Source organism: Mauremys mutica, chromosome 13, assembly GCF_020497125.1.
Source record: "Mauremys mutica isolate MM-2020 ecotype Southern chromosome 13, ASM2049712v1, whole genome shotgun sequence".
Lineage (NCBI taxonomy): Eukaryota > Metazoa > Chordata > Testudines > Geoemydidae > Mauremys > Mauremys mutica.
Window position 1 is genome coordinate 29,316,768 of NC_059084.1, and position 18,324 is coordinate 29,335,091.

The 18,324-nt window shown below is 42.8% G+C and overlaps 1 protein-coding gene across 1 annotated transcript in view; it reads left to right on the top strand.

Annotated features, from left to right (window-relative positions):
* Window positions 1-18,324, top strand: part of LOC123347176 (transient receptor potential cation channel subfamily C member 4 associated protein) — a 74,778-nt gene that overhangs the window by 48,396 nt on the left and 8,058 nt on the right. The window contains exons 12-18 of the mRNA XM_044984552.1: window positions 5,659-5,760; window positions 7,767-7,850; window positions 8,164-8,254; window positions 8,788-8,928; window positions 9,495-9,603; window positions 10,003-10,115; window positions 10,347-10,553. Coding sequence (XP_044840487.1) covers window positions 5,659-5,760; window positions 7,767-7,850; window positions 8,164-8,254; window positions 8,788-8,928; window positions 9,495-9,603; window positions 10,003-10,115; window positions 10,347-10,553 — 847 coding nt within the window. The remainder of the gene's footprint in view (window positions 1-5,658; window positions 5,761-7,766; window positions 7,851-8,163; window positions 8,255-8,787; window positions 8,929-9,494; window positions 9,604-10,002; window positions 10,116-10,346; window positions 10,554-18,324) is intronic.

Consider the following 18,324-nt stretch of genomic DNA (forward strand, 5'->3'; position numbering starts at 1 on the left):
GGAGAAAACTAATTTAAGTAGTGTTCTGTCACACATGCCTTTATCTGATAATTCCCTAATTACATTCTGACACCTTTTTCAACAAACATCCCACTGCATGAAAAATGTCAATCTGTAATTTGTAATGTAATTTTCTGTGGGCAACTTCATAATCTCCTGACAATAGGGACTGGGAAAGGAAGTGCTGCCTGGTGTAGAGCTCTAATAAGAACTAATGCGGAAGTGCTTTCTGACAATGATAAATAAAATGGTCACTTCTAGACACAGTGCAGGTAATTTCTATTTCAAAGAGCAATCTAAATTACACCTATAGCACTAGGTTCGGACTTGTTTGTAATGTTTCAGGGAAAAAAATGCAAGGATTAAAAAAATACCAAAACTATCCAAAGAGCATGCACACGTTGCTCAGAATGAGGAGGAACACTTCTCATCTCAAAAAGTAAAAATGGGGTAGGTGGAGGGAACCCGGATTCTGTTCTCTTGTACTCTGAGTCTTCTGGTCTAGACAGTAAATAATGCTCTTAGACTCATAGACTTTAAGGTCAGAAGGGACCATTATGATCATCTATTCAGACCTCCTGCACAGTGCAGGCCACACAATCTCACCCATCCACTTCTATAACAAACCCCTAACCTACGTCTGAGATATTGAAGTCCTCAAATTGTGGTTTGAAGACCTCAAGCTGCAGAGAATCCTCCAGCAAGTGATCCGTGCCCCATGCTGCAGAAGAAGGCGAAAAACCTCCAGGGCCTCTGCCAATCTGCCCTGGAGGAAAATTCTTTCCCAACCCCAAATATGGCAATCAGCTAAACTCTGAGCATGTGAGCAAGACTCACCAGCCAGCACCCAGGAAAGAATTCTCCGTAGTAACTCAGATCCCATCTAACATCCCATCACAGACCACTGGGCATACTTACCTGCTGATAATCAAAGGTCAGTTGCCAAAATTAGGCTATCCCATCATACCATCCCTTCCATAAACTTATCAAGCTTAGTCTTAAAGCCAGATAGGTCTTTTGCCCCCACTACTCTCTTGGAAGGCTGTTCCAGAACTTCACTCCTCTAATGGTTAGAAACCTTCGTCTAATTTCAAGTCTAAACTTCCTAGTGTCCAGTTTATATCCATTTGTTCTTGTGTCCACATTGGTACTAAGCTTAAATAATTCCTCTCCCTCCTTAATATTAATCCCTCTGATATATTTATAAAGAGCCATCATATCCCCCCTCAACCTTCTTTTGTTTAGGCTAAACAAGCCAAGCTCTTTGAGTCTCCTTTCATAAGACAGGTTTTCCATTCCTCGAATCATCCTAATAGCCCGTCTCTGAACCTTATACCTTTTATACCAGTTCTTATTCTATAAGTGTCACATTTACCTTGTTCTGCTATGGCCAGGTCAAAACTGAGAGATCTCATGCCATGAAAACTGGGACCTAGATCTGTATCTCAATCCATCAAAAACTTTCCCTCTGCAGCCACTATTAGCCCAGCAACAACTCCCACATGGTCTCCTCAGATGCTGTCCGTATTAAAGCAATCACTATAAAAACCTCAAGTGTGGTTGAAACAAAAATAATAAAGTTAAACATCTAGAAGTTGAACATCTTTATATCATGAAAATTGGAATCCACTGAAACTGAATGGAAAGTGTGGAATCTAAAACAGAAATGCTTAAGAAAATGGATTATTAAAATTAAGTAATAGTAAAGTAAAATCTGTGTTAAGGCATGTAAAATGGCTGGTAAACTTGAGTTACCTGAAAACGCAATGAAAGCAAGAGACTAAAGAGTGCTTGAACTCAGCTGGTACAGGGAGAGAGGATTCAGCTAAACCCCTGAGTTGCTGGCGAAGGATTCAGAGAATTCCCCTTTTAATAGCGAGAGGTGTTAGAATTCATAGAATCATAGAATCTCAGGGTTGGAAGGGACCTCAGGAGGTCATCTAGTCCAACCCCCTGCTCAAAGCAGGACCAAACCCAACTAAATCATCCCAGCCAGGGCTTTGTCAAGCCTGACCTTAAAAACCTCTAATGAAGGAGATTCCACTACCTCCCTAGGTAACCCATTCCAGTTCTTCACCACCCTACTAGTGAAAAAGTTTTTCCTAATATCCAACCTAAACCTCCCCCTCTGCAACTTGAGACCATTACTCCTTGTTCTGTCATCTTCTACCACTGAGAACAGTCTAGATCCATCCTCTTTGGAACCCCCTTTCAGGTAGTTGAAAGCAGCTATCAAATCCCCCCTCATTCTTCTCTTCTGCAGACTAAACAATCCCAGTTCCCTCAGCCTCTCCTCATAAGTCATGTGCTCCAGCCCCCTAATCATTTTTGTTGCCCTCCGCTGGACTCTCTCCAATTTATCCACATCCTTCTTGTAGTGTGGGGCCCAAAACTGGACACAGTACTCCAAATGAGGCTTCACCAGTGCTGAGTAGAGGGGGATGATCACATCCCTTGATCTGCTGGAAATGCCCCTACTTATACAACCCAAAATGCCATTAGCCTTCTTGGCAACAAGGGCACACTGTTGACTCATATTCAGCTTTTCGTCCACCGTAACCCCTAGGTCCTTTTCTGCAGAACTGCTACCCAGCCATTCGGTCCCTAGTCTGTAGCAGTGCATGGGATTCTTCCGTCCTAAGTGCAGGACTCTGCACTTGTCCTTGTTGAACCTCATCATATTTCTTTTGGCCCAATCCTCTAATTTGTCTAGGTCCCTCTGTATCCTATCCCTACCCTCCAGCGTATCAACAACTCCTCCCAGTTTAGTGTCATCTGCAAACTTGCTAAGGGTGCAGTCCACACCATCCTCCAGATCGTTAATGAAGATATTGAACAAAACCGGCCCCAGCACCGACCCTTGGGGCACTCCACTTGATACCGGCTGCCATCTAGACATGGAACCATTGATCACTACCCGTTGAGCCCGACCATCTAGCTAGTTTTCTATCCACCTTACCGTCCATTCATCCAGCCCAGACTTCCTTAACTTGCTGGCAAGAATACTGTGGGAGACTGTATCAAAAGCTTTGCTAAAATCCAGAAATAGTACATCCACTGCTTTCCCCTCATCCACAGAGCCGGTTATCTCGTCATAGAAGGCAATTAGGTTAGTCAGGCATGACTTGCCCTTGGTGAATCCATGCTGACTGTTCCTGATCACTTTCCCCTCCTTTAAGTGGTTCAGGATTGATTCCTTGAGGACCTGTTCCATGATTTTTCCAGGGACTGAGGTGAGACTGACTGGCCTGTAGTTCCCTGGATCTTCCTTCTTCCCTTTTTTAAAGATGGGCACTACATTAGCTTTTTTTCAGTCATCCGGGACCTCCCCCGATCACCATGATTTTTCAAAGATAATGGCCAATGGCTCTGCAATCTCATCGGCCAATTCCATTGCAGAAATCTATTGACCTGGAAGGAAACAGATACCATGTGGCAACTCCAGCTGATGCTAATCAGCAGAGTACGGTGTTAAAAGTAATAAGGCATCTGAGGAATAATTTGTATTTTGTCTTGCTCCAGCATCTTAAAGTAGGGGAGAAGTGCTGGCAGATGCTAAACAATACTTTTAGAGAGATCATCAACGACTTAGATATTGGTATAGAAAGCATGCTTATTAAGTTTGCAGATGATACCAAACTGGGAGGGATTGCAACTGCTTTGGAAGATAGGGTCAAAATTCAAAATGATCTGGACAAATTGGAGATATGGTCTGAGGTAAACAGAATGAAGTTTAATAAAGACAAATGCAAAGTGCTCCACTTAGGAAGGAACAATCAGTTTCACATATACAGAATGGGAAGAGACTGTCTAGGAAGGATACGGCAGAAAGGGATCTAGGGGTTATAGTGGACCACTAGCTAAATATGAGTCAACAGTGTGATGCTGTTGCAAAAAAAGCAAACATGATTCTGGGATGCATTAACAGGTGTGTTGTGAGCAAGACATGAGAAGTCGTTCTTCCGCTCTACTCTGCGCTGGTCACGCCTCAGCTGGAGTATTGTGTCCAGTTCTGGGCACCGCATTTCAAGAAAGATGTGGAGAAATTGGAGAGGGTCCAGAGAAGAGCAACAAGAATGATTAAAGGTCTAGAGAACATGACCTATGAAGGAAGGCTGAAAGAATTGGGTTTTAGTTTGGAAAAGAGAAGACTGAGAGGGGGCATGATAGCAGTTTTCAGGTATCTAAAAGGGTGTCATAAGGAGGAGGGAGAAAACTTGTTCATCTTAGCCTCTAAGGATAGAACAAGAAGCAATGGGCTTAAACTGCAGCAAGGGAGGTTTAGGTTGGACATTAGGAAAAAGTTCCTAACTGTCAGGGTGGTTAAACACTGGAATAAATTGCCTAGGGAGGTTGTGGAATCTCCATCTCTGGAGATATTTAAGAGTAGGTTATATAAATGTCTATCAGGGATGGTCTAGACAGTATTTGGTCCTGCCATGAGGGCAGGGGACTGGACTCAATGACCTCTCGAGGTCCCTTCCAGACCTAGAGTCTATGAATCTGAGTCTATTACTATAGCCAGTGAAAGGGAAAGCCTTTTGTAGTCTTGGAAGTCACCTTGACTGACTGGTGACTGGAATTGGTGTGGCCTAGAAAATAGCTAGACATTTCTGATAATGAAGGTCAGGAGGCTGTTTGTAGTTTAAAAAAAATAAAAATCAATAAACCATTTTGTTGGCCACTTGCAACCAAACCAGACCAAAGTTATGATTTACAGAAAAAATGAGTGTGTTGAAAGAATAGTTCTTGTAGTGCATTTCTGTTAGACCAAAAACAAAATTTTCTTTCATAATGAATATTGTAGAGTAAAGTATATATGATTTTTGCTGTCTTGAAAATGGTTAATGGGCAATTCAGGTTTATTTGAATGACACTGGAAAACACTTTCTCTTTTATGTAGTTACTTGGCTAAATATTTTATTATGTGAGTTCTTTACTTTGCTATACCCATCCCTGTTTCCTAGTTTGTTTGCTGATGTCTTTTGGCACTTTCCAGGAATAGAATAATAGCATAGTCAAGTAAATTGTAACCAAGTACTGGAAAATTTGAGTGCCTTATATGATTTAATGTTACTAGTTAATCTTCATATTATTGGGCAACTATTGATAGGTAGCATAGAGACTCTTTTTGAGGGATTCTTGGAAGGCTGTGCTATCTGAATTTGCTGAAATCTGTTCAGCTGCCATTTTGTATTTTTGAAAGTTAATGTCATAGCTTCCAACCGATTAAACAGCAATTATTGTAGGTGAAATACCTATATTTTGTAAGTGCTGAAAGGCTATCCTTGTTGTGTTGTATCTTTCTCTAATCTGCTTTTGGATGGTTATGGTATAATAAAAAAGACAAGCGTAAGAAGCCTGGCACTGCTTTTTTAATGATTAGTGACAGGGATTGAATTTCGGGAGGACTGGCAATGTGGTAGCATGCACTCTTAGGCAGGGCAACATCCTGTTAGTGGGCTGCATCAATAAATGTCTGTTCCCATCTTTTCGGTTTCACAAATAACTTAGCCACACTGTCTTGTTTGGCTTGGAGTCGTGGATTGCAGATGCAGTACGTATAACTGGCAACATTATATAAATCATGAATGAAGGAAACAAATGGATGTGCTCAGCCTCATTTTTCCTTTTTTCTCTCAATGATTTTTTTTTCAGGAACAAATATCTTCTGTTAAACAGCCAAGAACTTAATGAACTGAGTGCAATCTCCCTCAAAGCCAACATCCCTGAAGTAGACGCAGTTGTCAACACAGACAGGTAGGGAGGAAGCTATAGGTTTTGTAGCCTGTTATTTCAAGCTCTCTTAAACTCTGAACATTCAGTAAGTACTTACGCTAGAGGTTTTATTTTATCCGCTCTGTTTGAAATCCTCCATGAAATCTCGTTCCCGTAACTTCAGCAATAAGTTGCACTAGCAGAACCACTAGGAAATTATGGAAATGTAAAGAAATGCATTTTCCATATATCACATGTGAAAGAAGCTAGGTGAAATTGCCACATCAGTATCAAATAGTGTTGCTCTATAAGGCCATTGCATTGCCAGGTGGAGAACCAGATCCTTCAAAGGAAGAAATAGCTACCCCTATTTTCATAGTAATGACTAGCTGACATCTTATAGAGTACAAAGCGCATTTTAAAGAGGCTGTGACAATGGCATTATGGAGTTTGACGTTTGTGTCCATGATCTCCATGTTATATGCTTAGCCTCACAAACTGGGTGTTGTGAAGCAAGCTGGAATCTTTCTAGCTCATGAATAGCCACCGGTGGTAATTTGCAATTGGGATTTAGGCCTGGCCTACGCACACATTACGCCAATTTCACTAAACTGATTTAGAAGATATGAGTACCTGCCAAAGAGGTTTGATTTAGAAGTGGCTAATAACCAAATTAAGCTAAATTGACATAACATATGTAAACCCATTTGAGTGGCCCCACTAAGGTGTTCTGTGGTACTGATCTAGTTAAATCAGTATGACTTCTGAAGACAAGCTCTTGATAAACAGTTCTCTTTGTGTGCTAGACAAAAGAATCCAGCTCACTCCCTCTGCAGGGCTCGGAAGACAAAGCCAACAAACGTACTTGGGTCATACCAGGTTGCCAGTGTGAGTGGAAAGGTGCCATTGGCTTTGAAAAGGAATCTCTGGCACACAATGGGATTTCCCAGTTCTTAAGTGTTGCCAACTTCCTCGTTATCTGCCTTGTTGGTGAGAAACCACCACCGGTGTTGACCAAACCCTCTCTTCCTGAGCACTGCTGCTGTTCTGGCCCTGCTTCAACCATTCAGAGGGAAATGCTGCCCTGTGTTGTACGTGTGCTAGAAGGAGGAGGGGCAAGGCCACAGATAACCTCTTCCATCCTGTGTAATTTGCAGAGCAACCTTCCCTATTTTCTGATAGCATTAGTAAGGGGAGCCAGCTATCCCGCAGCCAGTGCCCTCCTTTGTGAAAAGCTCTGTTCTGCAGGCTTCAGGCTGCATCCAGCACCTCAGCTGGCCGGTACACAGGCAGTGACCAGCATGGATCAACTGAGCAGCCATGCTGCCTATCTTTCTGAACAGTAGAAAAGTGAATCCCCACCCTAAACTATCTTGCCCTACACCTGCAGGTTGGCTCATGGTCTAAGCATGTGGACAGAACCATTCCATTTCCTGCCCTTATTGTTTTCAGGTGCCACGCCTTTTCTGAATAAACACCATTTTTCTGGCAGCATGTCTGCATATACCTCCTGCGTAAATACATCTCCCAGTTGTGTCAAGGTGCTGTTAATGTTTGTGGGCTTCAGTTTGATGGGTTTTTCCTGTGGAGACTATTAACTTATTTAGGCCACTGCCTCGGTCTGAATTCTGATACAAAAATGTTGTGCTTGCTGAACCAAACTCTCCTTTCTGTAAATGTGTAGTGAGACCCAGCCCCCTCTGTTCTCACTCAAAACTATCAGGCCTGCTGCTCCTTCTGATCACAGTGCTCATATTTCTTTTGCATTTGGTAAGGTTTCAACAAAAATGCTTTGTTTGAAACTTCCTTGAAAGCCAGTTATGCTGCAGCTCTTGCAGATTGCAGCATCAGAGCTATGTGGGAGCTGTTGTCATCAGTTCTTGTGGGCAATGTGAAATGCCCATGGATGACAATGCTGTGTAATACTGGACTCTTCATATTAAGCTTTGTGAGTAGAATCTAGCTTAATCTCCAGAAGTACATTCTATAGTGACCTGCTTTTGCCATCCTTCCACTCATATTTGTAATATTCCCCCCACATTCTTTAGAAGTCTAGTCTGTGATGGAAAAAGAGGTTTGTTAACCAGGCTACTACAGGTCATGAAGAAGGAACCAGCTGAGTCCTCTTTCAGGTGGGTTCCATTTACATTGATGTATGTGGTTTTTTGGTGGGGTGGGAAGACTTGCTAGTCTTCAGAGTTCATGACAGCTGAAGTATTTTATTATCCATTGTGAGAAGACTTAAAATGTTCTGATTTGGTTTCTCTGGTAGTGTGAGTGGAATAGTGACTATTCTATGGAATTGCTTTACACAGCTTCGCTTTCATGTTGAAACTAAATGGACAGGGAAACTTAGTTTAGCCTGAGACATGTAAGTGATAAAGTAACTTTCCCCAATGAGTTACAGCCTTGTTGAATTAGTAAAACTTCATATATTTATCTCAGGTTCTGGCAAGCAAGGGCAGTTGAGAGTTTTCTACGAGGTGCCACTTCCTATGCAGACCAGATGTTCCTGCTAAAGAGAGGACTCTTAGAGGTAACAACCTAGATATCTGCTCTGGCACACATACACTGTAACAAACTTAGCATGTATCTCCATGGGAATTGGTGGCTTTAATTTTTAAGAAAATCCAGGAAGCTTAAAAAATGAGTGCTAGAATTCACTGCAGCAATAGGCAGATCTTATACCTAATGCAACACCTTTGAGAAGTTTAGCTCTGGTTTCAACAAAAACTTTTAAGGGAGTGATCACATTTGGTAAATCTATGATTTATAGGAACCTGAAATGTTGTACGTGATCATAGTTGTTAGGTTTGGTTTAAATCTAACTCTGGGAACTGGTACAGGTACTTACAGTATCCAGATTCTAAGTGATTTATATCTACCTTAGATTCAGATCTTAGATACTCCATTTTTGAGTGCTATGGAAAAAAATCACCTGATTTACCGATCCACATTTCATTCTTTTTAAACTTTTTTAAGCAGTAATTGGATCACAAGCATTTGAATCTGAGTTTACTGGTGATTTAGGCTAAAATGTGGTGGTAACACACTTTCCTTTCTTGCCAGCATATTCTCTACTGCATTGTTGACAGTGAGTGCAAATCACGGGATGTGCTTCAGAGTTACTTTGATCTGCTGGGAGAACTGATGAAATTCAACATTGATGCTTTCAAGAGGTTCAACAAATATATCAACACAGATGAGAAGGTAAATCTCTTTTGGAGAAAGGGAAAAAAAAAAAAAACAACAAAAAACACCCTTCTCTGTGCCAAATACTAGGTGCAGTCCTGTGATGTACATGGGTTAATTTGCCCATTCCTTTTTCTGGGCAGAAGCAACTTATGATTTGGGGATTGGGGGCTCATGGTTATCTCTGAAATGAACGGGGCATTTGTACTTCTGAGGTACTGTTTGAGGTAGTGTACAGACTTGGATGCACATTTGTTCAGAACGTGACATGGCATCACTGCAAGCAATGTGGGTAGAGATTTAGTCCTTTAAAACAAACAAAAAGCTCAAATTCATGAGCACAGTTATGCAGTAACTTTTCCAAAGACCATTTGTGTGGTCACATAATTGTACTCACCACAGGGCCTTGTCTGCAGACCTACCTGCAATGGGCAGCTAATTCTAATTACTGTTCACGCCATGGGTAATATCCAGCTTATTAGCCACATACAATGCTCTCAGTGTATGAAACTCTGCTCCACAAGTGCCTACCACTATAGAGTATATCGCTTTTGCAAACATAGCACTAAAATGTCTGTCTTTAGTTTCAGATCTTTTTGAATCAGATCAACAGTTCACTGGTTGACTCAAACATGTTGGTTCGCTGCATTACATTGTCTCTGGACCGATTTGAGAACCAGTCTGATATTAAAGGTAAAGGAAGATTGGCAGCTCTTTGAGAGATTGCAATGTGTGTCTCAGATGCATGACTTAGCACATGTGTTTACTGGGTGTGAGCACCAGTTCTTATTGCTGTGCTGCCCACGTTGTCAGCTGGGATTGCCTTCAACTGCAGATCAGCCAGCAGTAAAAGAACTCTGTGACTGAAGACAATCTGTCCTCGGGACAACCCCATCTTTTTCAACCAGAAGTCTCTCTTGTCTCTGTTCAGAGAGAAGCACAACTTGTCGGCAGCTCTGGATACAATGCCTAGTCTTGCATTAGGTTCAGGAATTACTGTCTTCCCCTTACATCCAGATTTTAAGAATGACGGTTTCATTCTTTGTCTGTCTAAACTCTGCAAATCTAATAATCTGGTTGTCTTCCCTATAGTTGCAGAAGTCTTGTCCGAGTGCCGCCTGTTATCATACATGTCTCAGATGTCCATGAGAATGTCCTTCCTTTTCCGCCTCATTAATATTATTCATGTACAGACACTCACACAGGTAAAGAGCTGACATTAAAATATGATCACTGTAATCATTCATGATGTGTATTAATGGGTTTGGGGGGTCTGACTTCTTTTCAAGACGTGCTTGTCTTCACTGTGCACTAGGAGTTAGAAGCATTTATCTTGTATAGATTTGGACCCTAAACGAATTCTGTGTGGAATTTCATGGAATACTTGATCTCTGCATTTTTCTGTAACTTGATTTCCCATGTCTCCTTTATTTTAGGAAAATGTCAGTTGTTTGAACACAAGCTTAGTTATCTTAATGCTGGCCCGAAGGAAAGACAAGCTACCCTTCTACCTGCACACGCTGCAAGAGATGGAATATATGGAAAAATACCCAGGGTTCATCCTGAACAATTTTCATAGTCTCCTGCGATTCTGGCAACAGCATTACCTCAACAAGGACAAAGACAGCACCTGCTTAGAAAATGTATGTGTTTGATCTCCTGCTGCCCTAGGGGAGAACCATGGTAGTCTTAGTGGGCCAGCTTGCACAAATGGAGAAATGAGAAGTTTTGAGGGAAGTAAGGAAATGAAACTTCCTAAAGTGCTTTTATAGTGTCTTAGCAATTCAGTGCCAGGGTGCACATGATCAGAAGAGTACTGTAGGGCTTGGATCTGTTCTAGCCTCTGATCAGATCAGAGATGGCAAAGACCTCTTAGGCACTCTGGCCAGGTTCCTGAGGAGTCAGTGCAGAATCAGTCTCTAGAAAGTGTACTGTTCTAGAGCTCTGCCATAAATGTCGGAAGCAATGGGCTTCTGCCACTTTCCCTGGGGTGGGGAGGGTAGGAAGGGGTGTGTGTATGTGAGGAGCCATTATGCAGTTTTCATAGATTTCAGTATCAGGAAGCTTTTCATACTATTCAGCCCAGCTTTTCCCTAACTTATGCTAATGCACCTCTCTGTCCCACATGGTCATGCTTGCCCCACGGATAGCCAAGTGATTCAGATACAGCTCTCTTAAGCTTTCACTCTAACACAGCCCTTCCTGCTCATTAATCTGTTGGTGGTGCTCTTCTCTTAACTCCCTCTAACTTGTCAATATCTCAGTGTTAGAATGTTAACCCATATAATCCTAACACTAAAAGTAATTGATGCTCCTTTTTGGTGGCTTGTAAGTCCTGATCTGTTAATAGTCTAAATGGAACTCTTCCTTGCCCCTTTGTATCTGTACCAGCTAATGTGCCCTGGCTGGAGAAACAGCTGAATTGTCCTGTGCACCTTGGTGGCAGTAGTCATTGGTAGCTTGGACAGTCCTGAAAGGACTAGCCCCATCTCAGTAGCTTTACTTACAGAATATCCTGTCTTAATTGGATCAAATGCCGGGCAGGTTCAACCACTTTAGGTGTCCAAAGTCTTCCTGATATTTAGTCCAATATTAAATTAAGCCTTAGTTTTCCTTGTGCTCAATTCCTTTTCGTAGTCTGTTAGCTTCCCTGCCCCTTTGTATGACAGCTCACTTCTCAACCTCCATGCCATCGATGTCATTTATATTCTTCCTAAGCACTATGTGTAAATGATTCTTTTAAAGCATGTACACAAGCTAAACTCCTCTATAATAGAGAGGTTGGAGGAGTGTTCAAAACAAATCTAAAATTCAGCATTTGTCTATCAACTTTGACCCAACCCAAGACCCACAGATATCTCCGTTAGGGCTCTCAAACTATTAAAAAAAATAATTGCACTGTTAATAACAGAATACCATTTATTTTAATATTTTTGGATGTTTTCTACATTTTCCAGTATATTGATTTCAATTACAACACAGAATACAAAGTGTACAGTGCTCACTTTATATTTATTTTTGATTACAAGTATTTGCTCTGTAAAAAAAGAGATAGAATTTTTCAATTCACCTAATATAAGTAATGTATTGCCATCTCTTTATCATGAAAGTTGAACTTACAAATGTAGAACTATGTACAAAAAAAGGCATTCGAAAATAAAACAGTCTAAAATTTTTAGAGCCTAACAAGTCCACTCAGACCTACTTCTTGTTCAGCCAATCACTCAGAAAAACAAGTTTGTTTACATTTGCAGGAGATAATGCTGTCCGCTTCTTGTTCACAATATCACCTGAAAGTGAGAACAGGCGTTCTCGTGGTACTGTTGTAGCCGGCCTCACAAGATATTCATGTGACAGATGTGCTAAAGATTCATATGTCTTTTCATGCTTCAACCACCATTCCACGGGATATGCGTCCATGCTGATGATGGGTTCCGCTCGATAACAGTCCAAAGCAATGCTGACTGATGTATGTTCTTTTTCATTATCTGAGTCAGATGCCACCAGCAGAAGGTTGATTTTTCATTTTTTGGTGGTTCAGGTTCTGTAGTTTCCGCATTGGAGTGTTGCTTTTTTAAGATTTCTGAAAGCATGCTCCACACCCCGTCCCTCTTAGATTTTGGAAGGCATTCAGCTATCTTTAGAAATCTCACATTTGTATCTTCTTTGTGTTTTGTCAAATCTGCTGTGAAAGTGTTCTTAAAATGAACAACATGTGCTGGGTCATCATCCGAGACTGCTATTAACATGAAATATATGGCAGGTAAAACAGAGCAGGGGACAATACAGTTCTCCCTCAAGTAATTCAGTCACAAATTTAATTAACACATTTATTTTTTTTAACGAGCATCATCAGCATGGAAGAACCACCTCTGGAATGGTGGTCGAAGCATGAAGGGGCATATGAATGTTTAGCATATCTGGCATGTAAATACCTTGCAATGCCAGCTACAAAAGTGCCATGCAAACGCCTGTTCTCACTTTCTGGTGACATTGTAAATAAGAAGCGGGAGCATTATCTCCTGTAAATATAAACAAACTTGTTTGTCTTGGTGATTGGCTGAACAAGAAGTAGGACTGAGTGGACTTGTAGGCTCTGAAGTTTTGTTTTGTTTTTCAGTGCAGTTATGTAACAAAAAAATCCACATTTGTAAGTTGCACTTTCATGACAGAGATTGCACTACAGTACTTGTATGAAGTAAACTGAAAAATACTATTTTGTTTATCATTTTTACAGTGCAAATATTTGTAATAAAAATACACATTTTGATTTAAATTACAACACAGAATACATTATATATGAAAATGTAGACAAACATCCAAAATATTTAATAAATTTCAATTGGTATTGTTTAACAGTGCAATTAAAACTGATTAATAGCGATTAATTTTTTAAATCATGTTTTTGGTTTTTTTGTTAATCACATGAGTTAACTGCAATTAATCAACAGCACTAATCTCCATGAAAAGGAAGTAAAATATCCAATGGGAAACTTAACAAGCAAACATTTTCTGTAGTATCTAACCCAGCGTCCACGCTTCCTTCAGGTTAATGAGAGAGAGATTAGGAATGGCAGGCTATAAATAGATCAAGCCCTGACCATCTGGGTTACTTGCTCGGATGAGATACAAATGTAAACAGCATATATCATGGAGGTAAATTAGTGTTATTGGCAGCATGGTGGCAAGTTGCTCAACACTTCCTATTATAAGACCCTTATTTCTGGTGACTCGTAACTTTTTTGCCAGACTTTTAACTGTTTGGGCTGTAATTTTCCATGCCAGGTGTCTGTCTCAGGCTGATTTCTTTGGAAGAACTTTAGCCATTTCTGAGAATAAGCCTAGTGGAATTTTTTTTCCTCGTGTTAAAGTCCCAGTGACCCTTTTCCTCTCAAAAGCTTAGGGCACCCATGCTTTAGAGCAGGGACTTGAAGTTTGGCAGTAGGCTGGTCTTTGTGTCAGGGATGTGCCTTTTGCCATTTCTGTGAAAATGCACCAAAATCTGGCTATATATTTTTGGAAGAAAAAAATCAGTTCACACTTGCTCAATAGAGACTGTAGATTATAGCAGCAAGACTTCCCCTGCATTTGCAGTTCCTGGCTGCTGTGCCAGGCATCTGAACTGAAAGCAGGGAGGAAACCTTTCCTCTCTGGTTCTCTAAGTGACCCCACTCCTGTGCCCAGGCAATTAGAGGGAGGAGGCTGCCTGATGAGAATGCAGAGGACCTAGCTGGACAGGGTGGGAGTGGGTGGAAATAGATGATGGCAAGGAGTCTAGTGGTGAGGGGGAATCTTAGAATATCTGGGTTGGAAGGGACCTCAGGAGGTCATTTAGTCCAACCTCCTACTCAAAGCAGGACCAACCCCAACTGGGAAATTGCGATTGGCAGCTGGTTGGGATGGGGGGAGCTGGGAGCGGAGCTCGGAGGGAGTCTGGGTCACTGAGCCTGGGGGCGGAGACTGATCAGATGCGAAGCCACGTGTATGAGTGGGGGAAAGAGACCCAGACGAGATGGGCAGAGACTGGAACAAGGAAGGTGTGTGAGAGAAGAATGAAATTGGATGAGGGAAGTGGGGATGGGGAAACGTGGGTGGGGGCACAACTGGAAGCCAGGGTGTGTGGGGGGAGGGAGACAGATTGGATGGGGAGTCAGGGGACAGAGGAAACTGGGACTGGCTGGGGACAAGGGGGTGGGGACACTGGGATGGAGGAGAACAGAGGGTTGAAGCTAGGACTGGCTCAGCAAGGAGACTGGGAACAGGTCTGAGAAGCCTCAGGAGTTGAGACTGGAACTGGCTTGGGACAAGGAGCCGGGGTGGAGGAAGAGACGGGACTAGGACAGCTTGAAGAGGCCTGGGCAAGAAGGGATATTCTAGAACGGGTTCTCAAACTGGGGGTCAGGACCCCTCGGGGGTTGCAAGGTTATTACATGGGATGGTTGTGAGCTGTCAGCCTCTACCCCAAACTCCACTTTGCCTCCAACATTTATAATGGTGTTAAATATATAAAAAGGTGTGTTTAATCTATGGGGTGAGGGGGGTGGTGTCACGCTCAGAGGCTTGGTATGTGAAAGGGGTCTCCAGTACAAAAGTCTGAGAACCTCTGTTCTAGAGCACACTCCCTTCCACTGCCTAGATTGGAACCCAAGGTTCCCAAGTCTCTCCATCCCTCTGCTGTCAGCAAATGTCTATGAACCCACTGGCCAAGTGTCCCATCCACCAAGTGCTGGTCCACAAACCACTGCTCCCAGTTACTCTGTCCTCCAGCAGCAGAGCTCTGGGCGGGATCTAAAGGCTCCAGCCCTGCTGATGAACTCTGGGGATGTCAGTATGATGACACATGAAGAAATTTGGTGTTTGGTTTTCTTTTTAAAAAAAAATATAGGAAATTATCCAATAAAAGCCTAAAAATGAAGTTGCGAAGTCAAGCACTCAAAAGATAGGAGAAGCCAGGGTGAAGGTTGTTGGTCCAACCTTTACATGGCCCTCTTGTGCATATGCATTGATACTCTTTCAGTACATGATCACATACTATTTTTTTCCCCACTGGACCCCTGCCTCATTCAGCACAGAGGCAGGACCTCCTCTGGGGATGAGTCAGGGTTGTGTAGTGAAAGAGGCTGTTGTCTGTGGGATCCTGCTTCATTTGTGGGAAGGTGTGATGCATCCTGGGGGTGCCCAGGGCTGCAAGGCACCTTGCTGCCACTTGCCTTTAGCCTGAGGAAGTGTTATCTGTGCCTGCCAACAGTCAGCCCCCGTCTCCACCAGCAACAGGCAACACAAGCACTCCCCTTTCAGCCTAAGCAGGCTCTGCTGTCCTTGTGCAGGTAAGCAACAGGCGCACTCCCCCTCCTGAGTATTCCAAGCATCCCCACGCGATGTCCAGCCCCTGCTCCACTGGACGCTCACAGAATTACCAGACCCGCTGTTCCCAAAGGAACAGTACAGCCCGGCTTACTAGTTGCACCTTAGGACACCACACCACTATACATGCAGCACTGACACTTGCTTTCTTTATAAACAAATCTGTTTGTTTAATAAACAGTGAGTCAAAGTACAACAAACAGAAACGCTGGGATCAGAGTTACATATACAGTAAAATAACAACACACCTTCTAGAGCCTAAAACTGACCGAAAAGATGCCCTCTTGTCTAACAAGGTCCTGCTTAGCTAAAGTCCTTCTCACAGCTTTTTCAACCTGGAAGGCTGAGACCCTCCTTTCATAAATCCAACCTGCTGGCAGCTTGCCTCCCCTGAGAAAGGGTGCCAGGGCATCTTCCTGCACCTCTAGGTACACTGGGCCACCTGTAAACAGCATCGTCATTCCCAACCCTGTTAATTTCTTCTCCTCACATGCAAATAGACTCCCATTGGAAGACGTGCAATGGTCAGCCAGGGAGATAAGTGTCTCCCACCTCCTGTGTGGTGGAACCTGTCTTAAGGCGTGTTACCTCTGGATGAGCTGCCATTAACTGCCCAGTTTTAAGAGCATAATTTTCTATATAATACATACACACACACTTTGCAATGATTTAAGATGATCGCTGTGACAGGCTTTCAGCACAAACCATACATGGCCCTTTTTGTTAAACTTGTATGTAAATACCAGACCCCAGAGGATCCCTGTAAGCCTTGTGCACTGCTGTGCCCCATGCCACTTGGCACCGAGAGGCCCTTGAGTCACAGAAGGTGTGTAGTGAATGAGGCTGGGCATTGCAGAAAGAGCAAGGCCAATCTCATGGTAAAAGTGGTGGGAATTGTATTCTCTCTGCCTCTGCCATTGAGTTCCTGTGTGGTGCTGGGCAAGTCACTTAAATCAAACCTGTCACAGGGGTGTCACTAACTGTGATCCTCATTTTCTGGGTGCCCAACTTGAAACGCTGGTGCCTGATTTGCAGAAGTGCTGGGCACTTGCAGCTGCAGTCGCTGGGAGCTGTTTGACTATGTTAAGTGCTATACAGTGCTGAGCACTCTGAAAAATCAGGTCCTCCATGTCTCAAATTGGGCATCCACAATTAGTGGAGAATTTTGACCTTAATCTGTCTCTCTCTTCCCCATCTGTAAAATGGGATATTTATCATCTGTATTACAATAGCACCCTCTCAGATGACTGTTTTATGAAAATAAATTGAGACACTCAGTTCTATAGTGATGAGTGCCATAAGAAAGCCCACGAGGAAATTAATAATTCTGTCTTCAGAGCTGGGCTTGAATAGTGTCCAGTAAGGCCTGGGCCCCACCTTGAACAATGAGAAATCAAAAGATAGAATCACTTCATTCAGCGTGCACCGTCCCTCCTGTGCACTGAATGGGATCCTGTGAGTCAAACTGCAATTAATCTGTATCACCTTGAATGGTCCCTTAGAATATATGCTAAATGACTTCTTCTAAACGTATCAGAGGGGTAGCCGTGTTAGTCTGGTTCTGTAAAAGCAGCAAAGAATCCTGTGGCACCTTATAGACTAACAGACGTTTTGCAGCATGAGCTTTCGTGGGTGAATACCCACTTCTTCGGATGCAAGTGGTGGAAATTTCCTGGGGCAGGTAAAGATAAGCAAGCAAGCTAGAGATAACGAGGTTAGATCAATCAGGGAGGATGAGGCCCTGTTCTAGCAGTTGAAGTGTGAAAACCAAGGGAGGAGAAACTGGTTCTGTAATTGGCAAGCCATTCACAGTCTTTGTTTAGTCCTGAGCTGATGGTGTCAAATTTGCAGATGAACTGGAGCTCAGCAGTTTCTCTTTGAAGTCTGGTCCTAAAGTTTTTTTGCTGTAGGATGGCCACCTTAAGATCTGCTATTGTGTGGCCAGGGAGGTTGAAGTGTTCTCCTACAGGTTTTTGTATATTGCCATTCCTAATGTCTGATTTGTGTCCATTTATTCTTTTCCTTAGAGACTGTCCAGTTTGGCCGATGTACATAGCAGAGGGGCATTGCTGGCATATGATGGCATATATTACATTGGTGGAAGTGCAGGTGAATGAACCGGTGATGTTGTGGCTGATCTGGTTTGGTCCTGTGATGGTGTTGCTGGTGTAGATATGTGGGCAGAGTTGGCATCGAGGTTTGTTGCATGGATTGGTTCCTGAGCTAGAGTTACTATGGTGCGGTGTGCAGTTGCTGGTGAGAATATGCTTCAGGTTGGCAGGTTGTCTGCCAAACATTCTCAAGAATGTCACCAAACATTCTCAAGACTACAGTACCCACACGAGGAAATAAGGAAACAGATCAACAGAGCCAGACGTGTACCCAGAAGCCTCCTACTGGAAGACAAACCCAAGAAAGAAACCAACAGGACTCCACTGGCCATCACATACAGTCCCCAGCTAAAACCCCTACAACGCATCATCAGGGATCTACAACCCATCCTGGACAATGATCCCACACTTTCACAGGCCTTGGGTGGCAGACCAGTCC